Here is a 27,963-nt window from a genome sequence, read left to right on the forward strand (position 1 = left end):
GCCGCGACCAGGCCGGGCGGGGGAGCGGGGCCCCCCCGCGACAGCGGCTGCCGCCGGGAGAGGGCGAGGCGCCTCAGGCCCTCCGCGCCGCAGAGGGCGGCTGTAGCAGCGGCGGCGCTCGCGCCTAACGGTCGTTGGGGGGAGTGCGCAGGCGCAGGCGCGGGTCTCGCGCGGCGCGGCGCTCTCGCGAGAGGGGCGTGGCGCGCGCGGGGCGTGGCGGGGCGCGGCGCGGCGCGGCGCGGCGGGGCGTGGCGGGCGGTGCGGGTCGGATGCGCCAGTGCGCGGCGGGGCCCGGGCGGGCGGCACGTGGGGACGGCGCGGCCCGCGGCGGGCGGGGGGCGGGCGGGAGCGGGACCGGCGCCGGGCACCGGCGCGGGGGCGGGGAGCGCCGCGCCGCACGCACCGTAAGTACCGCGGCCCCCCTTCCCTCCCCCCGCTCCCGGCCTGTCAGCGCCAGGCCGCCCCGGCGGGAGGCCGCCCCGGTGCGCACCGCTCCGCTCCGCTCCGCTCCGCCGCGGGCCTGGCGGGCGCCGGCGCTGCCGGGCCTCGGGGCTCCCGCCGGCAGTCAGGCCGCGGCCGTGCCCGCGCCGGGTGACCGCGCCGGGCCAAGGTCAGCGGCGCGGCGGCGCTGGGGCCGCCCGGCCCGCGGGTCGCCCCGGCCGCCGCGGGGGGAGGCTGGGGGCGGCCCGGGGGGCGCAGGCCGGGCAGCGGGGGGAGGGCGGCTCGTGTCGCTCTGGTGCCGTAAAACTTACTGATCATAGCGTAATGCCCCGCGGAGCTGCTGTTAACTACCTCCTCGTACCGTGCAACAACTTTACTTATCCTTAAGGGCAGTGCGTGGCCTGGGGTATACTCAGCACCACGGGAATTAAATTATATTGCTGCTCAGGAAGGAATATTTTACTGTCCTTGCTCTTCTAGAAGAAGTCTTGTTGTTTTGCCCTTTATTTTTCTTCAAGTGAAAAAAAAAAGTAGCATTGGGCAGCTTGCTCTGTGTCTGGCTTTCTAAATTCTTTGCAGCAGCCTGGTAAAATACAGCGTGAAGCTGCAGCTCCGCGAGCGCAGAATGAGTCGGTACCTCGCTAAGGGCATTCTCCTCACGCCAGGTGATCCGTAGCGTTAGGGAATAGCCACGAAGCCTGAATGCTGCCGCAGTATGGTAAGGAGAGGTGAGAGGCCACAGGATGGAAGTAATTCTGACTTTCTGCATTTCCAGGGTTGTGTGCTGCCTTCGTAAGGCCGGCTGTTGTGCTTACACCTGCTGGGTGTTATCGGAATCGCTGTGGACTTTGTCTCAGGTGAAAGGAAATGGCTTGTTGCTGGGGAAGGTGGTAGCAGGAGAAGGTAACTTTACTTTTCTCCTGTTTGCTTTGCGCCTGTGAATGATCTACGGAGTCGCAGCCGTATGTCTGTGCGCGGCGTAGCCAAGGAAGAGCACATGACTTGCTGGAGTGCGGCACAACTGCTCGCGAGGGGTGTGTGACTTTTCCTCGCAGCACATGGACTGGAGCTGTCAGAGCGAGGGAGCTGAGCAGTGCTCGCTCCTCTGCCAGCGGGTCACCACGTGACCCCATGCAGCTCACTTAACCTCCTCGTTCTTTAATGAGCTACCTGTGGAGGGGGTGAAATACTCTGCAGCCCTCAGCCGAACTAATGTGCCTTTCTTCTAGGAGTCTTAATGTACATACAGTGTTTTCTGGAAAAATGATAGTGCAGTTTTGCTATATGTATCTTGCTTGCACAGTTGAATTCTTGGTTAATTGGCTTGCATTTAAGTGCCCACCCAGTGCTCTAGGCACTGAAGAAAGTTAAAACTTTTTAGTAAGTTAAAAGAAACAATAAACCTGTAGAACTCAGGTTAGGCTGTAAGCTTACTAGAATCCACCTTTGCATTACATCACTTTCTGTACTGCTCGTCTGACAGTCCCACAGCTTCTCTTTCCGGTGTTTCATTGAGCTCTCCAAGGACTTCTAAATGATCTCATGAGACAGCAAGCCTGGGGGATTTGAGCACACAACCTCATTGCAGTTGTACAGCACCTTGTCCAGTAGGGCCACAGATTGTTTGCTCTGCCAGACTTGAAACAAAAACCTGGAAGAGGCTGTCCAAGGATATCGTCAGGCTCTGGAGGAGCTGCAGGAGAAAGGGCTGTAGGAACCCAGGTCTTGTACACTCTCGTAGCTACTTATTTAGGTATGCTTTCTGTAGTCATGCCAGCTTTAGATACCTAGCCGAAGATCCAGATTCCATCTTAAGGCTATCTAGAGGTGCTTTGGGATACTTACGTTGAAAGTTTCTCTTTCTCCTCTTTCATCCACTGCCCAGAAAGCCTGGGCTTTGACCTAGACACTCCCCAAAGCCTGAAGTTAGAGAACAGGAATTCCCCTTGCCACCCACAGTGTGAGGTGAAGGTTCCTGTGGTTCAGATCCATCATGCTACATAGGTTCCCAGTTCCTGCAGGTTCTCATAGGTCTCATGACAGGAGTTTGGTTGTCGAGGATTGCAGCCAAAGCTGTTCAGAGCCAGAAGCAGGTGACTTGCTAGGCTGAGACTCTTGTGCGCGTTTTGAAAATGTTGCAGGCTGTCTTTTGGGATATTTGAAGCAAGGATGGTTTTTGCAGTAGTAGAGTTATCTGAAGAGCATAATGCTTTAAAGCAATATACCCCACTTATCAATAGCTCTCATCTTCCATGTGCACTCAACTAATATGAGCAATTTATTTAAGGTATTTCTAGTGTCCATGGAGACTGTAATAAAATCAGGGTTGGTATCCCCAGGTGCCCTTAGCAACATCTAGAAGTAATTAAAAAACATGGATTACTTTCAGTTATTTAATGTTTCAGATCTAATGAGTAGCCGCCTTTAAATCATGATTTTGAACTACAGTGCTCATGTGCAACTCTTCATGCAAATGGCCTGGTTAAACTTCATGAAGTGATTAGTAACTTCAGGCAGCTGGTTTGAAATACTTGTAAGCAGCTGTTTTATTCAGCAGGTGCTTAATATTTCCTGGAAATTAAGGCTGTTGAGTTTGCTTCTCATGGGGATCCCAGAAGGTGGTATGTTTGCATGTCACTCACTGCTCTGCAGTCTGCATTCAGCTGCTCTACTTCTTGACTGTCCCCTGCACAGGTTCTGTGCAGCTTTGCTGCTGCTGCGTTTTGTACGCTAGCTGGAAGCTGACTGTTAATTTATGGGATTTGTACATCGCTATTGGCACAGTTATTTTAGAAAAAAGATCATTTTAGATAATTCTGCCGCTGACCAACTGCTGTAGACCTGAGGGGGTCCTGGGTGAAGCTGCCTTTGACCTCTGCTGCCACCTGGCAATGAGCATGAGAAACTTACCCTGTGCTGGGCCTGGGTTTGACTCCCTGTGTATAAATAGCAGCAGTTCCTGGCAAGAGCTTATGATGTCCATGTGCCTCTTGTATTGGGGGCCTTAGCTCTGCATAGGGATAAATCTCTGAATTGGCAATTTGAAGTCTCTGGAACAAGGATTGGAGTACGCATCCCTGTAAAATTCAGTGCTGTGACCCTGCAGTTTCCCCCTTCCTTAAATAAGAGCTTCTTCTGTTGTGAGCTTGGACTTGTGTTCCACTTCCTATTGAAATTCAGGGTTAGGAAGAATTTTGTGGTGTTCAGGGGTGCAGAAAAGAAATTCACGCATTTCACTAAAATACTCCAAGCTGAATGTAACTTAGAGTACTATTTACTGCCAGGTGAAAAGGATGGGCTCCTGTCTTTAGTTAGAAGACCTGTTTTCTGTCCCCTGTGATGCCTCCAACTCCATGTGACTCCAGGAAAATCACTTAATCTGTGCGTTTTGAAAGCTTTCTTTTTGAAAGACTTTCGACTTGGCTTTTGAAAAAGGGCTGCCAAAGCCGAAGAAAGGAGGCAGCCTGCAGTCTTTGTCGGGGAAAGCCTTTCTGTGTATGAGAACAGCGCCTAGCACAATTTGGGCAAGGGCTTGTAGGTACTACTGTAACACAGATCAAAGTGAAGCCTATCTCTCTCTGATTAGGTCTCAAGTATGTTGTATAACTTCTTGCAGCGAGCTTGTTAACGCATACAAGTTATCTCCCTCCGTGTTCAGTCCAAGTGTCTCTTGGTGAAACCTTTGCTGTTCCTTCCTGGCACAGATGAATATAGAGTGCTTATTTCACAAATGCTCGATAGCCTTCCTCTCTGCACTTCTGCAGTTTATTTTCAGCAAGCCAAGCTCTGCGCGCAGGGATTCCAACTGAACAACACTTTCAGCTTTTCTGTTTAAGTCTAGTCCAGCTTTTGTTTTGAGAAGCTGTTTATCAAGGTCTCATTGCTGTGCACAGTAAACCTTCTAGTTAGCAGGTCTTGATGCTGTTCTCTGGATACCTGTTTGGTCTCAACACTGCCTCTTTTCTCACTGTCTCTTACAGCAGTATCAGTGTTGTGATGTAAACCTCACTATTCTTTCTCCTTGAAAATTCAGATCTCTGTTTTTGTGTTGTGGGCGGAGTATATTGGAAGCCTCTGGTTAGTTTAGTCTCTGCTTTTGGGTGTTGTGTATGCATATTTTGTGGAAACTGATGCAGATGCCAGGTATTTGATTTAGTTGCTTGCTTAAATTTTCATTTATAAGCTGCGCTTAGTGGACACAAGTTCAGACAATGCCTCCAGTAGCAAAGGCTGCATTCGTTTCATCAGTGTAGAAGCAAGCAAAAAAAGCGTAAGTATCGAATGTACTTGTTCTGAAATTCTGGGAAGTGATTTGCCTTATTCTCCAAGCTGGGTGAAAATGCAGAAAGAACGAAAGATGATAAAATTTGGATTTTTGGAAAATGTTTGCAATGCACTGGTGGATTATAAAGGTGATAAAAGCTGCTTTGTGTATATTCCAGAGGACCAGTTCTCTTTAGTCTTTAATGCAAAACACTTTTTAAAAAGTTATGTCTGGACTGGTAGGTGTGTCAGGGAGGAAAGAGATTTTTTTGAGAGGGAGTGGGGAGGGGGGTGAAATCCACAACACCTCTGGATAGTAGCTTGAGAAATGCAGTAAGGGACAGGGCACAGCTGAAGCAGCCATGCTGGTTGCAGCTCTGCGTGTGCAAGACAAGTCCCAGCAGGTACCTGGCAGGTGGGGAGGGAGTTATTTTTGTGTAGATCTGTTGGTTAGGGATCTTCGAAGGAGAAGCAACAACTGGTGCTGAAGCCTCTTGGCTGTGAGAAGTGCTGTGCGTTCCCCAGACAGGGATACCTGTGCGCTGAGAGGATTAGTCTGAATCCCAGGACTTTCTCTGCAATTTAAAGTAGGATGAGAATGAGAAGGTCACGTGGCCTCTGGCCAGTTCGCTAAACTTTCTTGGCTAATCTGAAGCAGCAGAACATTTGGTCTGGCTCTGTTTCTGGAGCAGATTCCAAAACTGGCAAACAAATCCACCAAATTTGAGGAACAGCAAAGAAAGATAAAAGTGGTATTGGTGAAACAGTACAGAAGCTACTTCTGAAGTTTGCTTCAGTGTCTGAGATAAATTTCTCACTGCTTTGCCAGAAAGGTATCTTGCCTTTCTCTGTAATAGAGGATTCATGGTTAGCTTGGTCGAGGAAACTATAAATAATGAAACAATTGGAGCAAGAAGGTAATAAGATATAAAGTGCAGGAAGGAGCTTGATAACCTGATAGGGTTAATGTTAATTACAAAGTGTAACCTGGGGCTTATTGCACAGCAGGAGTGATCAGCTCAGGGTCTTGCCTTAATCTGTGCAGCAGTGCAGGTGGTGAGGGCTTGTGATGGGGAGGGGTGTTTGCATGTGTGTGAGTGTCTTGGTAGTTTCAGAAAGACGTGCAGAAGAACTACACTTTGTCTAGGCTGGTGCTTTTATTGTAAACCTCTGTTTTCCAGTGTGTGAGAACGAGCTGTTCTGAATCCCCCTGCTTTGGCCTAGGAGTGATACCGTTGTAGCTCTGGAGCTCTGCTGGACCTGTCCTTAGCACCTGAGTGGGAGAAAGTACAGAGAAGCAGAAACTTTTAAATGCAATATTAATAAAGCCTGGGCTGTCAGCATTGCAGCTTCAGCTGCAAAGGAAGGGAGGGAGTTGTTGTAGGAACATCATTGAAGCTGATTTCTCTGAAAGCAGTTTTTATCTTAGAGATAAGAGACAGCCTGGTCTTGGTAGTGTTTCTTGTTCCAGAGCTCTAGTTTGGTGTCTACAACAACCAGATCTTTCAAAGTTTTGCTTATGTCATAATTTATCCCTCTGCAAATAGGACTCTTGATTCTTAAATATTTTAAGGGTATGGAGTGGTTTTATTAATTGCTTTCATCCACAGAGGTGACTCCTTCATGAGTTGTGTAGCCCATGTTAAGTGAGCTTTGGAAAGGAGGTACTGCTTAAGGAATATCTCTTGCCCTTCTTGTCTTTCGATACTGGTGTTTGAAACAGGAATTACTACAGGCCTCTGAACTTTAATTAGTTAACTATAGAGAAACTTACCTGTTCACTTTTCTTTAAAATAAGACCCCTCCAGTTTGAGATCTTGTTTACCTGGCTCTTCCCTGTCTTTGGATGTCATGTGTTTTGAGCTGTCACCTCTGGGGGGTCTTCTGATTGTGGTACAGCAGGACGTGCTGGAAGAAAAGAGTGGGAAAGACAGGGATCTTAAACGCTGCGAGGTCTTGCAGCTGAGCTGGTCTACACCCCGGCCTTCAAAAGGAGGATCTGAGGCGAGGGGTTGCAGCTCGGTGACACGCAGACCGTTGTGTGGGAGACGGACAATTGTGACTTCACAGACCCATCCTGTGAGGTCTCCTTGCCACGTGCTCCTGCCTGGGGCAGGAGACCTCTCGGTGGTTCGGACCACCTCATGTGTGGTTCGAGTCCGAACATGAAGAGGTTTCCCAGGAGGAAATCGGAGCAACAAGCAGCCCCGCTGAAGAGGCTGATCTGAATAGTCTGTCTTGTGACACCCTGGTCTTCTGGGGTGACCCTACCCGGCTTATGCTGAACATGGGGAAGTGCAGGTAGGTCTTCTCATGCGTGTTGCTTCGCAGTAATTTCTATTTTCCTAATCTTATTGGTAAGGCCTCTAGTCCTTTAGGTTTTTGTCAACTCCTGTTCTTATGCCTCTTGTAAGGCAGAGCATGTGCTACTGGTTATTTTTAGCATGGAAAATTTTAAGAGTCCACGTGGTCCCATTTAGTTTAACTGTGCCAGCCTTGTCCAGTTCTCTTTCACCCAGATAGTATATTTATTTCCCAAGTGCTGTATCACTAACTATAGGGTTTGTAGGGAAGTATCCTGGCCTTGCTGTGGAAGCTGAACTTCCAATTTAGCTGCTCACTCGCTCTGTGATGCTTCAGGTGGTCTTCAGTTCCAGCCTTGACCCCCCCCCCAGGGTCTTGAAGTGTAGCTTCTCGGAGTGCCCTGGTGGAAGGGAGCACTGTGAGGTGGGAACTGCCGGTGCCGCAGAGTATGGGGCTGCCGGGGGCTCGCTTCCTCAGGAATTGTCTTTATCTCTCTTCTTGCAAAGCCTTGAAGCGGCTTTACCCCTGGAACAGACCTTCTTGTGTGTAGAAAGCTCTGAAACTCGTTCGGACTGAATGCTTGTTAAACTCTCCTCTTGGACCTTAAGAATGAGTTTCTGGCTTGTCTGTGAACCTCATGCTGCAAACATTTCTAACCTTATAAGGATGTGTATACTGAAGGATTGTTTGTCCTGGCCAGAGAAACAAGGTGGCTTAAAACACTGCTTTGGGACCCTAATGCAAACAGGCGGAATGAGTTTTTTGTCCTCAGATTTGCTAAGGTAGGCACATATGCGTTTTTGTTCTTGTTGTACTCACCTCCCTGGTCCTTATTGGGAATTTTCTGTAAGTCAAGTTACGGTTTTGGAGAGCTGCTCTCCCCTTGATGTCTTAATCCCATCCTCACCTAATGTGGGGATTACTTAGCAAGTCGAAAAAGTCTCGTGTCCTAGCTGCAGCTCTGCAGCCCTGCCTTGATAGAAGGTGTGACATTTAGAGCAGATTCCCGAAATGCCAGCGGGAAGTGGAAGTGGTCGGTGGCGCAGTGCGAGCGCACGCGGCGTGTGAGCTCTGCGCTAGCTCACTTCTATTCTTGGTGCAGGAGTGCATGGGGCCTGCATGCTGGGGAACGGGACTGCAGCATCCAGCACTTCACACTGGCTCTGGCTTTTGCAAGCTAATAGTCCCGAGTCTGAAGCCTCCGGAATTGTTGCACTTTCCCGGCTGGCTCCTCCTGCCTCTGGAGCGCGAAGACTGTAGGGCAAGGCTCCATCCAGTTTGGCAGTGCTTGAGGCCATGTGACTTGACAAGTTGCCATTTTCTGCTCTGCTGCTGACAGGAAAATCCCCGGCTTTCTTCCCCCATGTGTTTAAATGATCCCATCTCCTCTGCACTCCTGAACTGGCTGTCAAATTAGCAATGGAGAGAGGTTTTTGTTGCTCTTAGCTGCATTGGAAAGTGGGTGTGGGCTTTGAGAGCTCTCTTATGGTAGCAATCAGAGAGGAGCGCATGTTGCAGCCTTTTTTGTGGCACTGTTCAGTTGAGCAGGTTAAAAATGGGCCATCTTCTAGGCATCTCATCAAAAGTGGCGTTGTGGCCAGCATGCTAAAATCAGGCCACCAAATTCTTCCTGTCGTGTTTATTTAAGGAGGTGTTTGTTGGTGTTAGCTGTCACCTAGCCAACCCGGAGCTGTAAGATGTCTGCTGGCATCTTGTGCGGAACGCCTGCCTTGTTTTCCTTCGCTAGTTGACAGAAGGAGGGATGTGGAATTCCCAGTTAACACAGTCACTGATAGTGCAATGCAGCTCTTGCTAAAACTAGACGAATTAAGAACCTGAAATTAAACTAGCTCCACAAGGAGCAGTCAGCTAAACCAGCCATCCCCACTGTGATCTGAATATTGCCGAAGAGTGAAGATCTTGGTCTTAAATTATCTTAATGTTTGAAATGATTCTTGAAGCCTAGCAGACAAAACAGTTTTGGGCTCGGTCTCTCCCTCTGTAGAGCATCCTGCTACTGTCTTCCTGCACTGGAAAACTGTGTGGGACTATTGTTTGTACAGTTGGTGCGACTTAATAGGGAATGGGATAATAATAGGGCTGTCTGTTTAATCGGGGAAGCTTGTTGGGAATAGACTTATGTGAGCTACTTTAATTTGAGTTTGTGGTACGCCTGTGAGACAGCTTGTGGGGTAGTTCTGCATTAATTATAATGAACTTAAGTGGACAGCAGATGAGCACTAGCAAGGGCTCACAATGTGCCATTGTATTGCACGGCATAAATGTGAACCTTTTTTCTTAGGAATGTGCAGACTTCATCCTTTCCATTTACCAAGTTAAAAACAAAAAATCTGAGTTACTGCATAGAATTGTTCTTTTTAAATGCTAAATCTTAGTTTGAGGGAGAATTCAGATGTTGCCACTAACCAAAAGTTTATCTTCATCAGTTAGTGAGTTACCTGACGATTTGGAAGTGACTTTGATTTTTAGAAGAAATCAGATGTGACTGTCCAGTAAATGCAGAATATAATTTCCTGTGCAGAACTATATAAATATCTCATTCATGGTAGACTGGAGACATTTCTGGATTTCTTAAATCATGCCTGTTGTCAGTCCAATTTGGGAGTGAGCAAGGAAGTTTTCTAGTCTCTGTTCTTGCCATTCATTTATTTACATTCATTTTACAGTTGTTAGGACTTTGCAGTAGACAACAAGGAAGCAAGGCTGGAGTCTGAGCTAGCTCAAAGTTGTGGGGTATGGCTGGGGAGGTGAGAGGAGGTGAGAAGTCTGGGGTGAATATTAAAATACCTGAGATTTGGATGCTCAGTTTGAGCTTGAGGGAGGCATGTTTTTTTTTTTCTCCCCCCAGCTAACATGTAATCAAATCTCCTCAGGGCCCTGGTTTCATGAGGAGTTGTATTTGGGAACTGTGGTCAGAGTGCTTGCTTTGATAACACAGTTTTTTTCCGGTTGAGGCAGACTAAGCATATGCGACGGACTGACTTGATTGTCTTCTCTTGTATAAGAAATATTATGCTTCTAAAAAGGAAATAGATAATACTCTTTTCCAGTGGGTGTTTCCCACTTCCATGACTTTGCTATCTGCTAAAAACAATCTTTATTTTTGTCACTCATTGGCAAAGGTCTTGAGGCCTGTTTGGAGAAAAGTCCATAGGGTGTAAGCATTGTCAGGCACATTGTGTTTTGCTTTAAGTCCTGCTCAGTGAAAATGTAAACTGTAAATACTTTGCAGCGAGGTTGTTCTGAGGACCTGGATAACTGTTCAGCTTTGTGTTCCAGTGCAGATCTTTGTTAAGGAAAGGCTGTGAACCCTGCCTCTTAACTCAAATGAGGTTTGTAAGTGGGTGAGCATCACTGGGACACGAGTCTCTCTCAGCAGTGTCCAGGCAGGGATGGGTCCACACACTTTTTAAACAGAAGAAGCAGCTTCCAACTTTCAAAAGTCAGAGGGGTCACAGCTGTCATCCTAGTGAACTTGGATGTGGAACAGACTTTGGAGCTGGGCTTCTAAATAATAGGATCTCCATCCAGACTGCTTCTGCTAGACAAAGATCCGGTATTATAGGATGTTGTAGCACAGTTCCCATCTCTTCTAAAGACTAAGGCTCATCCCTGGGAGGCTGAAAGAGGAAAAGGTGTTGGTTTCACTCAACATGAAGTAAAAATTCTACTAAACAGGCCAGTTACTTTGCAGCTGAAAGAAAAAATGAAACTTGGTCACAATTCAAATAAGAGGCGAATGTGTCTTTCTTGTTCCTGGTCAGTACCGTTTCCAAACTGCTGTGTGGCACAAGGGGAATTGGAAGTCAAGGTAGGAAGCATGAAGTTCATTCCTCGGTCGCATCGTGAGCTGCCCTTACAGGTCCACTGGCCAGCAAAAAGCATCTGCGCGGTCAGAAGTGGGTCCTGTCTGGCTGATGGTCTCTGGCATCTCTCTTGGCAGTGTCTGGGGCTGAATTGCAGAGAGCTCTTCAGCTCCCTCAGGAGAGGAAGGAATTGGATGAGGATTATTATCTGAAGCAGGGGTGTGAGGTTAGAAGTCGGCCCCGCTGAGACTGCGAAAGGCTCCCTTTGCCTGGAGCAGCCTGCGGGGTGGCCGCGGGGAGTGCGCGCTCTTGCAGGTCCAGTGCTGTAAGTCAGCTGGAATTTAAAAGCTCCTCATGTCAGTTTATATTTGCTGCTCTGCTTAATGTAACTGGCAGCGCTGGACAGGGAGCAGATCCATCTAGGCCTAGAGGGAAGACAACACTACAAGCGGAGCATCGGCTCAGGCTCCAAGGTGCCCAGGGCTGTGCAGGTAGCCGTAGGAGCCTAGCGTCTCTGAAAATCCCCTGTTGCAGTACTTTCTCGGTAGCCTGTTTTCAGAGAGCAGCAGAGATTTGGGGGAGCAAATGCCCTGGCCAGTCTAAGAGCAGGGAATGCTTTAGCCATTCACATGACCTAGGCACTTGTTGATGTGATGGAATTGATTCATAATGGTATCTGCCTTTATGCAAGCAGCATCCTGATGCACAGAAGAGGCAAAGCACTCTGCTGTATTGCTTACTGATCTATTTATAGATGTGAAAGCATGCTCCCAAGCTGCTTCAGTGCCTAAAAAAACCCACAGGACCCTCTTTAAGAAAAGACTGAAACTGCAATTAAGTGATACTCTATTCAGCATGTTACAAATGTGCCTGTGCCCTGGATTCTGATCATAGCACAAGGACGACTCTCCGGGGCGAGCAGTGCTGGTGAACGATGTGGCGTGCTGAGGCCTGGAGGGCTTTGTCCTCTGTACTCAGAAAATGCAGCCTGCGTCTTCTACACTGTGCCCTGCAGTTGTGCCCTAAGCTTGACTCAGAGGAACCGTTCCTGAAGCGTGCAGGGCAGGTCTGACCATCGCCCTCTTTCAGTGGTATTCCCTGTGCAGATGGGCAGATACACTCCCAAAATTCACAGTAACTTTCCAGAAGGGTGTGCAACAGGCTGCGGCCACCAATTCTTGATGCTGTGTTCCCAAACAACTACTGGAGGTTAACACCTCTTTGTTGCTGTGACTTTAGTCAGCCATTCGAAGGCAAGAGATTCTCCATTTATCAGGAGCTGGCTCAAAACAAAATGCAACCTCCATATCTTGAGCGATGTCTCTTGCTGGTGCAGTCCTGACTAACTTATCTCTTCCTGCCTGTCCTGTTAACGATGGTATCAAGGCTGTAATTTAGATCAGCGTAAGCAAGCTTCAAGGTCATCTTGCTGCTCGCTGTAATGCACTGGATCAGGAATAGCGTGCTCTTGCAAGCCGCGGGCAGCTCAAACCCAGCCGGAGTTCCCTTGGCGTTAGAGGCACTAGGAAGTGCTTTGCCTGTTCTCCCTCTAATGTATTGTGAAATGGAAGGAATATAGCGTTTCGCTAAGCAAACAGTATGTCTCTGATTTCCTCCCTCCTAAAGATTGAACCTTGATTTCCCCTTCAGCCGGAATGACAGGGTGATTCCTGTTGAAAGGGCTCACAAAATGAGCCGTGGGGATTCTTCTAATGAGGTTAAAAAGACTTGCTTCCTAGTGACAAGAGAAGTCTTTGGCTTTTTCACTCGCACCTTTTACTAAAGCACCGACACGCTGACATACCAGTCAGCAGCGAAAGGCCTGGCGACCTCTTGCTTTGGGAGCGATGTCCTTTGGAAACATAAATACACTTGCCGCAGCACAGCATTCGGCATGCAGGAGACCTGGCTTCCTTGTGGGGGTTTATTCTTAAGCTGTTCAGTGCAGCTGAGAGGGAATTCACTATGGGGGTGAGAGTTTGAAAACGGGGAGTGTGTTTGGAGGTGTCTAGCTAGAATCGGTCTTGAGTAGCAAGCTTGGTTCAGCTGTGGAGGGGGGGGTCGCTTGATAGCGGATATGGGCAAGCTGATGAGTGATCAAACTTTGAGGGAGGAATACAAACTTCCACAGTAGAGTAGACGAGTGGTCTGCAAAGCAAATCTTGTTTGGCACTGCCAGTATCAGATGTGTAAAGGTACAGGGAAATCCAAGTAACTTGAAGTTAAGGAGTGTCCTCCTTACAGGGATGTTTCTTCCTAAAGTGAGTTCATGTCCTCTCTGGAGTTCTTGGTTCCAGGCTTTTGGTTGAAGTACTTGCTTTGTGTCCCTGTTAGCCCTAGAAATGCACAACTCTCTCATTTACTTCTTGGCTCAGTGACCGAATGATTGCTGCTCTTGCAGTCCTGACTTTGAAACCTGTCGTTTAGGCATCTTTGAGTGGCTGTTTCAGAAGACATTTGAGCCAGGCATTTTGTGCTTCGCAAGGCTCTGAAATGATCTTTCAGTGGGTTTGCTTGTATCCAATAGCTGCATCTGTGGGCACAGGGTGTTCCTTCGATCCTTGGCACACTGCTTGGTAGCCCGAATTTGTTGGAAGTTATCTTCAGCTGCAGGTCTTCCCATTTTTAAATCAGTCTGTGTATCCACATAAAAGCTTGCAAATCTTGTTCCTCTGTCTCAGCCGCTTGACCATCGAGGTCAGGTTTCATACGTGTCCCAGGCGTTTGTGCTTAGGAGCCAATCCTGCAAAACCTTCTCTTAGTGGGTATCCACTGGCATCTCTTCACAACAGGGAAGTGTAATTATCTCTTGTCTGTGTAGGCCTCTGTGCTGGGATGTGGTGGTCATATCCAGCTGGTCTTATGACGCCCATTGTCTTGGGTTAGTTTCTCCAAGAAAAGTAACTCGTCTTTGTTAGTGCTGTCACCTGACTTACATCTTCAGTCCTCCATTATGTGGCTATGCTCTTCAAGCAGGAACCAAACTGCGGGTAGATGAGAAAGTTGACCCTGATCTTATTGCTGGTCTGCTTAGCTTGTAATGCATTGATTACTGTATGGGGTGGAAGGATGTGTGAGCTCTGAGAATACAGGTAAGCAAATGCTGGGCTCATTGTCCCTTGGTTTTTAATGTGCACCTATCCTGTGGTTAATGTGGTTAATGGCTAGAAAGGGAAAAGAGTCATTTTTCCTGAGAGCTGTGTCAAGCTTCCCATGGAGAGCGAAACCTCTTAGGGGGATTTCTGGTTATTGGGAGACACTTGCTTCATGAGGCTGTAGTCCCTCTTTGCTTATGAATTACTTCACGGTGTGTGTAAAGGTAAATGGAGTAGCTATATGTTGCTGCTTTGCTGCTAATGAACTGCAGATTGCAGTTTCATTCTAGCACACCAGCCTTTTGTAGTGCTGTGGATGAGAGTGTGTGCAAAGTATTTCTCCTTTGGTGAGGTGATACGTTTTAGAGATAAGTGTGTGTTGTCAGTCTGTAAAACGGTGCTTCAGGAATGGGATGCTCCCTTTTAAACTGAGAACTGGAGGAGAGCTGCTGTTCATCAGATTCGAGTCTTTGAATGTTTGTAGCACAGCTGTACTGTGGACCCAGTTTGATTCTGGAGAAACTTGCAGTGCTGGATGCCGTCCGTGTGTGTAGTAGTAACCTGTAAAGGTGAGAAAGGAGAAGGGAGGTGAAACTGTTTGCCCAGATAAATGGAACAGTGAGATGTGCCTGGGTATCCCTAGTCCTAGGTAAGGGTCTTGTTCTGTGGGCTGCTGACAGAGTAGAGATGCAAATTTAAACAGTGGCTGAGAACAAGCCTGTCCACACTAATAGAAATAGAAATCAAGGCATCCTGTGAAGTTTTAGCCTTTCTGTTAACTTCACTATTTTAACATTTTCTCTTTCCATTCCCCCTTCTAGGTGTAATTGCTGAGGCTCCGTAAAATGGCTTTACGTTTCCGCACTTTCCTCCCGTATGCCTTACCTGGAGTGCTGGCACTTCTTGGCTGGTGGTGGTTTTTTTCCCGTAAAAAGGAGCATGGAAACAATCATGACAGGCAAGCAATAGCCATCGCAGAAGAGCAGCAGATAGAACTGCCTGTGAATGGTTCATCATCCCAAACAGAAGAACACGCTCCTCAAGGACTGCCTCTCTCCTCAGAAGAGGAACGCCCAGAGAATGAAACCTCGACCTCCGTGCTGTCAGCAGGGTCGACGACGCCCTCTCTTCTGCATCAGACTCACGAGAGGTTAGATTTCTCGCAGGACCTTCCGGCCCCAGCAATAATGACCATCCAGCCCAGCACCCATGAGGACGACAGTGAAAAACTGGAAAGAATAGACTCTCAAGATGAAAGCAGTATCCCTGCTTGTATCTCTCTCCCTCTGGTCTCGAAGAGTGCAAAGTGTCACAGCAGTGCTGTGATCAGCCCTGAACAGGATTCGAGCTCTACTGCAACTGAAGGTCAGTGGCCATCAGCATCAGTGACGCTGACACAGGAATCTTCGGGAATCATGGAGGAGGTCAGCAACGTAGAGCAGTCAAATGATTCTTCATGTAAGCCCCCAAAGGAAAGCCAGATGCCAGAAACTGTGCTATCAGATACTGGCTCTGTGACAGCCCTCCATTTGGGATTGGAGAAGGAAGCCAGTACCCCACTAGCCTTTCTCAATAATGAAGTTGAAGAAGCTGTATCAGGTCACAAGGATTCTGTAGTTGGGATGTTATCAGATAGTTGTATGAAATCTGCTCGCTTGGAGCAGTCCAGGGAAGAAGAAATGTCCCAGTCAATTGACAGTACTGTGCCTACCTGTCAGGGGGAGGACACACAGCCGGAAGGAGATGAATCGGAAAGAGAGAGGATTGGAGGAGTGAGTTTAGACAAAGAAGAAGTTGAGAAAATTGAGCAAGTAGCAATACAGATCATTTCCAAGGTCATTTTGGCAGCAACCGAGGAAGTGCTGTCTGGTTCCGTAAGCGACGTGTCTAGTCGGATCTGCCAAGCTGCAGCCAGTCGAGCTGAGACACCTCCGGAGAGGGCAGGCACTGCTGCTTCTGATCAGGTGCTTGCAGTGGAACCTAGGGGAGGGGATGAGCACGTTACTACTGAGAATGATGCAGTGGTACCTACATCCCCACAAGCAGAGGAACATGATCAGTGTGTGACATATTCCAGCTGTTTAACACACGGCCGTTTATCCAGCCCCGTTCAGGGAGACCCAAAAGACCGTCAGGTAAAGAACTGTGCGCACAGTGAGTCCCCAGGAGTTGGTCGGACTCCTGTTGAAAGCCATGGAGGGTCCCTGGGAGAGTTGCATATGGTTATGGAGGACTCTGGGTGCAACACGTGTGCGTCTGAAGATGGGACAAGCGTTGAGGACCCATTGCAAAACACAATGCTGTCTGTCACGTCAGGCCAGCATTCGGACTTGCTGAGCACATCTGCAACCCAAGACACATCTGCTGAGCAGAGCTTAGTATCAAGCGAAAAACCTCCTACCCCGAAGCTACCTGAAGACAGTAAAGTGCCATACAGCAATGGGATGCTGAAAGAAGACAGTCCAGACTTGCGTCATGAGAGTAACTGGACGACAGAGACAGATGGAGATCATTCAGGAGGTAAGGGACGTGGAAAGCGTCCTACAAAAACATGGTGAGCAAGGGTTTTATGCGATGTAACACTTCTAATTCACAATGCAATAATTGGATAAATCTTCTTTATGGTAAACTTCCCCAGTATATGAATCCTTGCCCTGTGTGTTCAGATGGATCTAACTAACACAAGCATTTACTGTCAGAATTCTCATCGCTGTAGGATCCAGTGCTAGCTAGATGATTTTCAGGATATGTCAAAAAGGGATGACAGCCTGGCTCCTTGCAGCACAACGCATGTTGTCTGAAGTTAACTATGTGCTTGAGTAGCGTAGTGAAATGGAGCGTGTCTGGATGAAAGTCCGGCTGTTGAACACCTTGCTGGTTTGAGACCTACTAACGCAAATCACTTCTGCTTCAGTTCGAGCAGCCCCTGGTAGGCACTGGGTCCTTACCTCTGTTTATGGGCTGCTGCTGAAGGGAGGCTGTAGGGCAGGTTTCTGAGATGCTGCTGCGTGAATCAAAGAAGTGCTCTGATGAATTGTGATAAAATCTGTTGGTTGCAGACCAATAACCCTGAAGGCTTTTTGCTTGGAAGGGTAGGTGCATGCCAAGAAATCTCAACAGGGAGCGACATTCATGGAGTTCCTCCATCTGTCTTGTTGCATTGCTTTTGCCTTCTAGATTCCCGCATGGTGTGTGCCTGGCAGCATACAAAGCTGTCTGAATGAATATTGACCTGGGTGACCTTGGGGATGGATGTTAACATCCTTTGTAGGACCCTGTGGTGCCAACAGCTCTTAATGACAGGATGTCTCTTGTAATTGCTACAAAGTAGTGGGAATGCTGCTTCTTGCAAGACATGAGGATTGGGATTGTCAAGTACTTAGGATTAACTCCATGAAACATTCTCACTGGTGACACTAAATAAAGGAAGAAGATGGTTTTGCCTTGCTGTGAATGCTGGTGTGATGGGGAGATATGAGAATGTGTTGTGCAGCCTATCTGATGAGCAGGGCTGAAAGCACTCTGTGTGAAGACAGCTCAAGAGTAGGGAGAGGAGAGATATCAGGAGAAGTTGTGAATGTGACTATGTTGGGTAAGATATCCCACAGCTCTCCTTTACACCCTGGCTGTGAGATTTAAATCTTCCTCCTTGCTTAGAAAGTCTAGGGCAAACGGCTCCTCTGTCAGCCTTTGACTTTCTAGGCATCTGTGCTGCGTGACTGGTTGAGACGGGACAAGCGTAAAGCAGCTGTTGGGATCACTTGTCTTTTTGGTCTTGCACTGGATGGCCTGAATACTTACGAACAAGTGAGGGTCTTCGTGCTCCTGCTTGTTAATCTGGAGGAAGGATCAACTTTGTGATGCACTGACTCTATCTTAGATCTAGGAAGGAAACTGTTTAAGTTCTTCCCTTTCTCGAGTAGAAATGTTCCTGATATTGACTGCTGGTTTGAGAACAGCTCTGACACCTTGCTTCTTGAGATATATGATGAATTTGGGCAAGAGGCAATCCCCAATCTCTGCTAGCAGTGGGCACACCTGACACTTAGGGGTCTCTGCGTCGTTGTGCAGCCCCTGTTCAGGCAGGAATGTGATGTCAGTGCAGCAACCAGTGAAGAGGTTGCGTGTCCTTCCCCGCATGCTGAGCTCCCTGTGAAGAGCCCTGTTAAATCGGGGGGAAATGCAGAATATCTGTGCTACAGCAGCAGGCAGCTCAGTACTGATGCTAGCGTAGCATGGTGCTAGCATTCCCTTCCAGGGTAACTTTGACTTTTAGTGTCCTGTCTCTGCTGCTGTGTAAGTGTCGTCATGTTTGAGGGTCTTCTGCTGAACTTGGGCTTCTTCCTATCGTTCCAATTTTTCTCCAGGAACAAAAGGAAACTTTGAGGAGGCTGAGTGACAAGGCTTGGTGCTGTGTGAAATACAAAACCAGATACTGGATGTGTGATGTAGAAATGTCCTGTGTGAATGGATAGGCAAAGCTCAACCTAGCCTTTGTATGAAGTGAGGTATTTTCTTGGCCTTGTGTCTAGTAGCTGGACTGACTCTACAAATTGTTTGAACGCTGTGTTATGCATGTGTTTTGTAGGTTCGGATGTAAATAGTATGGATTCTGTGGACAGCGGCTGTGCCCTGGGGCAGACAGAGACTCGCCAGAACTCGAAGCCAGGAGGAGAATCCAGCAAGTCTGAGCTCACTATCTGGGAAATAGAGGTTCCAAAGGTAACCAGCCGCCTGCCCGGTCACGCTTCCCATCCTGCCCCGCATAGCAGTCTTCTGGCTATTGCAGTCTGGTGCTGGCTCAGTGCCATCCCAGACAGATCAACAAAGATTTAAGCATTTATCTCCCGTTAGAACTCAGCAGGAATGAAGAGCCTGTACACACCTGTAAACAAGAGGTGTGTAAGGGCTATGCCCAGGGTCACAATGGGTGTTAAACTCATTATTTCCCTGTATCTTCTACCCCTGTGTGTTAGCCTGATGCTCTGAAAGCATTCAGAAGGCTCTGAGGGTACACAGTTGCATGCACAACATTGCTCTTGGAGTTCCGCTCCTGAGCGGACCTGAATGCTGACAGCTGCTGACATAAGATACCAGCTCCCGGTAGGATAAGCATGCTGCCTTGAGCACCTGGATGCTCTGCACCCAGTGAAGACGTGTAGCAAACACTTTGGGACGGTAAAACACAGGCCTAAGGAAGCAGACCTGCAGTAGAAGAGTATGTTTCACTGGTTAGTGAAGACAGGCTGTCACTGTTTCCCGAAAGTAGCTAATTTTGAATCAAATAGGATTATCCATACTGACTTGGGCCCAGCACTTCTGCTCTGGTATTTGGTCTCTGACAGTAGGTGGTGGCAGGTGCCAGTGAAAGAGTATAAGAGACGAGAGAGACGTCTTTACCGTCCTGCACAGAGCAGTCCAGGGGCTCTGTAGTTGAACAGGCACGATAACCTGGTTTCCTCCCCTGTGAATTTGTCTAGTCCTGTTCCAATCTAGTTAGCTTGTGTTTAGTCTGAGAAGACTTTATATTTTAAATGACAGATATATGTAGCATTGTTTTTTTAAAAAAAAAAAAAAAAAAAGTTTGGGTGGGGGGGAGGCAGATTCAGAGAGGATGTGACTTCACTGACTCTAGGAGGACAGTAACTTTCACCAGGCCTGGTTTGGTCCTGTAGTATTTTTGCTGCGTTCTGCAAGATACAAAGATGGATGTATCAAAATAAGTGGTGCTTACTGACCTGTGTCTACCTTGATTTATCACAGACCAGTTGAACTCTGCACTGGTCCAGTGTTGCCTTATGTGTATTCTGCCTGGCCCTATGCACCACAAGAAAAGTGTGGCAATAGTGGTGTTAAATCTGCATTTCTCTTCCTGACAGTTGCTTTCTCCTCTCTTTCATAAAGCACTTAGTTGGCCGCTTGATTGGCAAACAAGGAAGGTATGTGAGCTTCTTGAAGCAAACGTCTGGTGCCAAAATATATATCTCAACACTACCTTATACCCAGGACTTCCAGATTTGCCACATAGAAGGTAAGTGAGATGTCTCTGTACCCACAGTCCGATATCTTGCTTGGGGACCCTTAATTAGACGGGCAAGGAATTTAAACAGGTTTAGTGGCTCAGAGTCCAGTGCTTTAAAAAACCTTTCTGCTCAAGGACAATGCTGTTACAGTAGTGGTAGATGCCAGCTCACGTATGTCCTGGCATGCGAACCCTCTATACTGGAGGTTAGAGGGAGTGAATTTTTAACTTCCTCGGTTGCTTTAGTTTAACGCTTTGCGGGATCACTACAGGGGCTATGGTAGGTGTATCAAATGGAAGCTGATTGTGCATCTTCTGCTAGTGTGAACTGGGGAGACTGTTGGACTAAATGTGGCTGAAAAATATCAGCGCAGTCAGTTAAATAGGTTTATACTGGATGTTACAGCTGTTAAAACTGGGGGCTGGGGGCTGTCAGCCTGAATTGCACATGTGGGTCCATTATCAGATTACATGGTTGGTCTATTAAAACTTTTAAATTGTTGATGTAGCCCAGAATGCTTCTGGTAGCTGTGTTCTGGGTAAGGGGTGTCTATGTGTCCCTAGCATGTCTGTGCAACACCTTCTCTGATGGCTTTTTCTGTCTTCCAGGATCCCAGCATCATGTAGACAAGGCGTTGAGTCTGATTGGAAAGAAGTTCAAAGAGCTCAGTCTCACCAACATCTATGCTCCACCTCCCCCATCACTGACGCTTCATTCCCTCCCTATGACTTCCTGGGTGAGTCCCAGCTTGCTGGCTATGCTGATGTCGGGGGGCTGGGGGAAGGCTGTTGTTGGTCGATGTCATCACGGCATGCTATGTCCATGTGGTCCTTTTCCAGTAAGAGCAGATTCTCTCAGAAACAGTCTTTTGGTTTGTGTGGCTATCCGTTGTCCTGCTTATGTGTAACCGTTGCAGATCAGACTTTATCAGTCTGCTGTTCCGCTATCATTTCCTTTCTGCCTGAGCTGGGAATTGTAGCAGAATGCTCCACCAGGCCTGGGTTGATTTCTTGGAGTTGCACATCTGGCCTAATAGGTTTCTGCCTGTAGGCAGATGCCTTTGCCTGAGGAAATAAGGCTTCAGTTTGCAGCCAAGTAGATTGTCTGCCCAGTCTGCTTAAGGACCACTTGATGTGTGATCCAAATGTTGCTGTGATCAGTTTTCATTACCATTATCGTCCTGGAATCCTGGAACTAGTCTTCTCAATGTTTTACTACTTTAAGGTATTTAATTTCACTTAGAGGAGGTTTCTGTGTCAGTGTTTCCCAGAAGAGTTTTTACACTTCTTTTGCTTTCCAGGTATTTAGAAACATTCCTTTACTTGCATTGTGCATCTAGAATCTGTTGAAGTAACTGCGCATATAACTGTCTCCATGGGTGTTAAATCAGGCTTTGTTCTGGAAAACTGGGTTTATGCTGTGAAACTAAAGGCCTTTTAGATGCATTCTGAGCACAGTAATGCCTTAAGTTCTGTGAAGTTACCCAGCACAGTGGCTCTCTGGTGGCCAGGGAAAATTATCTTCAAAATAAGAGACCTCTGTGACAAAATCTTAATTTGAACAGTCCCTGCATTACCTTACATTAAGATTACATTCTTACATTAAGATTACCTTAATGTAAGAAACGCTGAGGGCAGGGAATCCCAACAAGTTGCACTGTGGTGATAGTGCAGCCTGACTTGACCTGCGTTATTGCTCGCTGATCTTTTGGGTAAATAAGTTTGCTCTGTGCTGATAGTCTGTTTGTGTACGAGATGGGCCCTTCTCCAAATCTGGTTTCCATTAGAAGAGTGTAGAGTAACACTGAGTAGCTTTCTGGTCCTGACTCCAAAGCAGCCTTTTGGAAGTGACGTACAAAATTCCAGAGTGCAAGGGTTTTCCCACCTGTGGCTGTAAGCCTTGGGAGTTGCTGGTGGAACCCAGGAAGATGTATGTGTCTGGTGCGAGTGAAGCTTGTGTTGTGATAAACACTAATGAGAACCTTTCTTCCCTGTGACAGCTGATGCTCCCAGATGGAGTCACTGTGGAAGTGGTTGTGGTTAACCAAGTCAATGCAGGGCACATGTTTGTACAGCAGCATACGCACCCCACTTTCCACGTCCTGCGTAGCCTGGACCAGCAGATGTATGTCTGCTATTCTCAGCCTGGAATTCCAACCCTGCCAACACCTGTAGAAGGCAAGTAATTTAGCTGCTCCCAAATTGCTCAGTTGAGGGAGTTCCTTGAGGGTCATGCAAAAGCTTGACTCCCCCAGGTTAGGCTTTGGAAGTTTCCCAGTGTATGAGAATGTGGTATCTCACTTGGCTTTTTTTTTTTTTTTTTTTTTTTTTTTTTTTTTTTTTTGGTTCTCAGTAGATAATTTTGCAACACTGCTAGTGCTTAAAGTGCTGATTTCTAGAAAACCCCTAACACTGAACTTTTCTTCTCTGTTCTCTTATGCTTTGCAGTTGGTGTTATCTGTGCGGCTCCAGGTCTGGATGGGGCGTGGTGGAGAGCTCAAGTTGTTGGCTACTTCAAAGAAAGCAGTGAAGTGGAGATCAGATACGTGGACTATGGAGGATACGAGAGAGTAAAAATTGACACACTCAGACAAATCAGGTCTCCAGCTCCTCTTCCATGGCCTGAGGCCATATCTAGCTTGAGCCTACATCATAGGCGGCCATATGGTTTGAATCACTTGCGGGATTTCCAGCACTGAGATGAAGTGGAAACGGTGGAATGGTTTGCCCCAGCAGCGGGTGTGGATTCCTCAGGAACACAGCAAGCTCTTGCATGGCTTTTCTTGAGGGAGTGGGGTGAAGGATTGCAATTCCTGCCGCTTCGATGTGGAAGCTGAGCAAAAGGAAGCCTTCAGGAGGCCCAAAGGAGTAGTCAATTTTTCCAAGAGCCAGCAATAAAATTCAGATTCCCTGTGCCTAAGCACCTTTGGCTGAACACATTGAGTGAGGGTTATCTTATAGAAGCCCACAAATACTTAATTGCCCCAGCTAGAGTGCCCCACAGGTGGGAGAAAAGCAGCAGAGCTTCCATTATGGGAAGTGGTCTTTACTGTGAGCCCAGTCCGGTGTGGTGTGCTAATCACAAAATTTATTGCTGCTGCTCAGACTGTTGAAAAAATTGACTGGTTTTTGACAGTCATCAATTTAAAACTTAATTCCTTTTAGGCCAGCTGATTAATCAATACTAGAGAATACAGAAGTAATTTTAAAGCTATGTTCTTATTCAGGCTGATTCTCTTCTCTTTAAGGTCTGATTTTGTAACACTACCTTTCCAAGGAGCAGAAGTTTTGCTAGACAACGTGGTGCCGCTTCCAGGTAATGGAGCTCTTGAGACATGCTGTTGCCGCTCCTGCTCCTGCTGGCTTCAGTGGATGCCAGCTGTGCACAAGCAGTGCTTCTGCCTACCCCTCCTCCCTGCTATTGCAAGGGCAGCCTCTGAGGTGACTAGAGCAAGGATTGGAAAAAATGCACTCTATTCCTCTGTATGTGCTAGCGTGGCACAACCAGTTTGACTCCAGGGGAAAGATGATAAATGTCCAGGCTTTTTCCTGCATGGAAGAGAAAACAAATTACGTTCTCCTAAACAGCAAGTTGGCAGAACTGGCAGGATATAACTGAAGTAGCTGTAACTATTCCGCTGCCTTCTGTCGTTGAGCATCTGTGGATAAACAGATGCAAACACAGTCTTTAATATGCTAGACAAACATTTGACATGGTCCTGCTGAAATGACTGATGTGTATAGTCTTGTGTTCTAAAAACTGCCCTCCAAGCACTGGAAAACTGTCAGTCACTGCCTGGAAAGCCTTCCTGGGTTTTTTTTTGATGCCGTTAAAGATGTTTGCTGGATTCATGTCTGAAAAGCTGCCCTTTTGGGTGCTGAGAGGGTGAGTTGTAGGAACTAGGGGTCAGGCTAGGTTTCATCACTGGAACTTGTGGGGCTGGCAGGACTTCAGTTGGTGCAGCCCCTGCCAAAACTGTAGATGGATGGCAAAGTTTAAGCTGTCCTAGCAGAGTTCAGTGTTTTGCATGAGGTAACTGACCTCCTTCAGTATTTGTGGAGGCGTAAGGAGTTTACTTGCTTCCAGAGATGGTCTCTGGGTGGGGGAGCACAAAGGAGAAATTTTATTTTGCCACTATTTGATTGGAAATAAGCAACTTCCCTCCAAAATGAAAACACTCTTGTGTCCTGTCTCATCTTCACAGTGTAGATTGTAACTCTGCTGGCTGGGACACAAGGGTTTCCTGCAGTGTTACATGTGGGCTTAGCAACAGTACCCCTCTCTGCTGCTCAAGCTGAGAGATGTGAGCTGCCAGCACTTAAAGAGCGTGTTTGGCACTGTTCAGGTGCCAGCCGGCCTGTGGTACAAATGCTTTCAAGTTCCTGTTTACAGTATTGCTTTCTGTGCAGGGTCGGCAAAGTCCCGGGGCCCCTGAACTTAGCTTATTAAGGATCAAAATATTAATGGAAGCTCAAACGTACTGCAGAAGAATACTCTTGTGTCTTTAAAGCCTCCTAATTCATCAGCCACTTTATGATCACGTTAACTTAGCTAGCGGCTTTAAAAAGCGCTTCGTCCTTTCCCTTCAGCAACGCAGCAGGCATAATTCTTGTGTGATCTTCAGCTTAATAGACTGGTTTCCACAAATGCCTACAGCAACAGTGGGTGAGGGTTCTCTGGCCTAACTTATGTAGGAGGTCAGACAAGATTAGCTTAATAGTCCCTTCTGGCCTTTAAAGCCTGTGAATGTCTCATTCGTTTTCTGCTATTCTTTTCTTTTCAAAGATGAGGATCATTTTTCATCAGAAGCTGACGCAGCTGTTAGCGAGATGACCAGAGGGACAGCACTACTGGCACAGGTACATGAGAGCTGTCTGGAAAAGCCTTGCTGATTTTTACTACAGTCGTTATCTTTTCTGCTCCCCAGCATACTGCTCACGTTAAAATCGGAAACAAAGCCAGGGCCTCTAAGCCTCGTCGCTGGGCTGGGTTCCTGAGGAGAGATCTCAGTGCTGGGAACAGGCTGAGAATTTCCTTGTATAGCATCAGTGCCACTCACGGCTGCGTGTGGCTCTGAGGAATGCTCAAAACAGGGCAAATACAGTTTTGCTAGGTGCTGGGCCGAGGGAAAGGGGGGCTGAATGGACTTGCAGGGCACAGCATGGAGTGCGGCTGGCCAGTGGATGGTGCATTCCCCTGGCCTTGCGCATCCAAGATCCAGCCTCTTGCTGGCAAAGGGGGAAGTGGGACTTCTGCTCGTCTCCCAGAGGCTTCCACGCAAGGTGCCCGATCTTAACGAAAGGGGAGTCACCTCTCTGAAGTGCCTCCAATGGTGGCTGGAGCAATCCACATAAGCTAACTGAAGTGAGTGGGAAGCTGAGGGCGTCTGTGGCAGTCAGTCTCCATAGCTTGCTTTGGTTTAATCCGGTGTTCAAGAGCATCGCGAGTTCTAGCGATGGCATAGATTTGAGGGAACAAAGCAAACTTACTAAATGTCCCAGCGGCGTGGTGGCAGCATGTACTGGTGTACTGGGTGCTGTGGTCTACGCATAAGTTCACGTATGGAGTATCTGATGCGCAGTGAACGGTGCCAGCTTGGGTCTGGCGTGGCTCAGACCAGGGTTGCTGCCCCCTGACGCTCTTCTGTGTTTCCAGGTCACAAATTACGACAGTGCAACCGGTCTGCCGCTGATACAGTTGTGGAGTATGATGGGGGATGAGGTGTGTATGGTGACTTGCCTATTTTTTCATCACAATTTGAGTTTATGCAGACTTTGTGGCTTAAGAGCTTGGTGATGTTTCTGGCTAGTGGGTTGTTCACCTCTCTCTTTCTACCCCTCCCTTTAGGTGGTGTCGATAAACAGAGCTCTGGTGGAAAGAGGATTTGCTCAGTGGATTGACAGCTACTAGCAATGTCCAAGATGCCTCGACAACTTTTTCTAACAAAATAAAATCCCCCTTTATTTTTTTTTTTTTTTGCACTGTTACAATTCGGTTTGGCAACCCCTTTTGGGAAGAACTGTTTACACCTGTGTACAAAGTTTTGCGGTCCATTGAAACTTGTTTTGCTCAACTGTTACCATTTCACTAGAAACACATACCTCATCTCAGTGAAAGGCAGGGTGTTAAAAGCCATAATGAGAAATACTGTAGCTTTAAAGCAAAAAATTCTCCCTGGCCTCTTCTCAAAAATATAGAATGGAAAAAATTAAAACCTTGGGGCTTGCTTGAAGCTAGCAAATGCCCCTGAAATGTTAACTGTGGTTGCATGTCTGTTGAATATGTATAATACCCCATGAACTCAGTGTCTGCTTTTCCTAAAAGTTACATTGGCTGTCCTTTTTTAACAGGCTCTGCCTATGAAACCAATGGATGTTAATAAGTTTAATGTTCAGTTTATGGATTTCTCTATATTGTGCCACCAGCCTGCACAAACTGCATTCATCTGGGATCTTCCTGATGCCAGGAGGTAGATGAATTGCATTCATTGCACTTACTGTGGCACATGTCTCACTGCAATCATGTTTTCTGGGCTTGATCTGCTTAAGAAAGCTTCTCTGTGCAGATGCTTAAAGTGCAGGATATGTTACCACTACAGTTATTGCTCTGAAATCTATGTTCCAAATAATGTATTTAAAGAAAAGAAATGATTGCCAAGCCCAATTGTAATTTGTATTTTTCTAGCTGTGCAAGTCTGTAAATATATATAAAAAAATCATTGTAATATTTTGTACAAGAAAAACACTGGAAACAAAGGGAACTTTACAGAAACTTTTTCACACCAAAATGTCCTATGTAGGTAGAACTGGTTTGGAGTGCGTTAGGATAGCTGACATATTTGGAGCATCCGAATGTGGGAGTGTTTCTGCTCTGCTGTATACAGGATTAGCATTCCCTTAGATTGCTGTCTGGTTTGAATTGTGATCACTGCATTCTTTGCTATGTTGCTGTACAGATCTGTTTAAAAAAAAAAAAGTAACAATTTGGCATTAATGTTGCAGTGGTGTTCTCTCTCTCAATTTTTTTGCTCCTTTTTAGATTTCTATCATATGGAATTTAAAATTTTGTTCAAGTAATTTAAAATTTTGCTCAACTGACTTTAATAGTATTAAACACATGCCCCTCTAATGTATATCATTGTAGATGTGTATTGAGCTGGGATTTATTGCTGGCAGAGGAGACACTTGCCAGGAAAATGTTGATGTAGTAAGTCCCTGGAAAAGTTTTTCGGGTGAATTCAGGGATGTCTTTACATCTTATGAGCTAACATGTCAGTGCACCACACATCTGGATAGTTGCCTACAAAAGCATTTGGTCCGATCCCTTCCGATATGGTATGATTATATCCTATTTTTGAGTTCTCTCCTATTCGGCGCTTATGATTCAATGTTCATGTTTGCAATATGTCCAATGAAAACTAAATTTGGTAACTCAGTTAAATCTATAAAACATATATCCTCTTGGAATGTTTCTTTCCATTTCAATTAAAGCTCGAATTTTAAGCCGTCTTAATCAAACTGTGATGACTAAGAGCCTTCATTTCCAGATCTCTTGTGGTGTAGGGTTGGGAAGGGAGCTCAGTGGGATAAGCAGGTGAGATATGATCCTGATGGCTTTTCAGCAGATGCAGAAAGGTCAAGCTTCAAAACTCCTGGGGTTTCTTTTACTTCAAATTTTGTGGAAGAGCTGAAAACTGGATTTATTGTTAAGATGAATTACTTTTTATAAACCCTTAGTCTAAGCACTGGTGCTCAAGGCTGTTGAGGCTGTTTTGTTTGAAATTAATTGACCTTGCAAACTGAGGAGATTGCTTTGCTGTCATACCTGTGTGCTGAAAAGTGAAACTTGGGCGTCTTTATCCTGGTATCGGAGCACCTTGAAACTAGGAAAGCCTGTTCTTGCGGTAGGAGAGATCCCCACTGGATGGAAAAGCAGCTGCGGCCTGGGACAGACCGACTCCTCTAGGGCTGCACAGAACAGAAGTACTGCCTTCGTGGCCTTCGTGGTCTC

At 46.9% G+C, this 27,963-nt stretch overlaps 1 protein-coding gene across 5 annotated transcripts; it reads left to right on the top strand.

Annotated features, from left to right (window-relative positions):
• The first annotated feature begins 219 nt into the window (after window positions 1–219).
• Window positions 220–27,470, top strand: AKAP1 (A-kinase anchoring protein 1). Of its 5 annotated transcripts, none has more exons than XM_064523068.1 (12): window positions 220–404; window positions 1,217–1,344; window positions 14,752–16,450; window positions 18,519–18,652; window positions 19,835–19,961; window positions 20,562–20,689; window positions 21,953–22,130; window positions 22,401–22,551; window positions 23,201–23,268; window positions 24,739–24,812; window positions 25,609–25,674; window positions 25,801–27,470. In XM_064523068.1, the coding sequence occupies exons 3-12, from the start codon at window positions 14,776–14,778 to the stop codon at window positions 25,861–25,863; spliced, it is 2,664 nt and encodes an 887-aa protein (XP_064379138.1). In that variant the 5' UTR covers window positions 220–404; window positions 1,217–1,344; window positions 14,752–14,775; the 3' UTR covers window positions 25,864–27,470. The 5 variants fall into 5 exon arrangements, with proteins under 5 accessions (XP_064379138.1, XP_064379139.1, XP_064379140.1 ...); XM_064523069.1 differs by having other exon boundaries at window positions 1,217–1,298; XM_064523070.1 differs by lacking the exon at window positions 1,217–1,344.
• The last annotated feature ends 493 nt before the right edge of the window (window positions 27,471–27,963 follow it).

The sequence above is a fragment of the Dromaius novaehollandiae genome, chromosome 19, assembly GCF_036370855.1.
Source record: "Dromaius novaehollandiae isolate bDroNov1 chromosome 19, bDroNov1.hap1, whole genome shotgun sequence".
In the NCBI taxonomy this organism is placed as follows: domain Eukaryota; kingdom Metazoa; phylum Chordata; class Aves; order Casuariiformes; family Dromaiidae; genus Dromaius; species Dromaius novaehollandiae.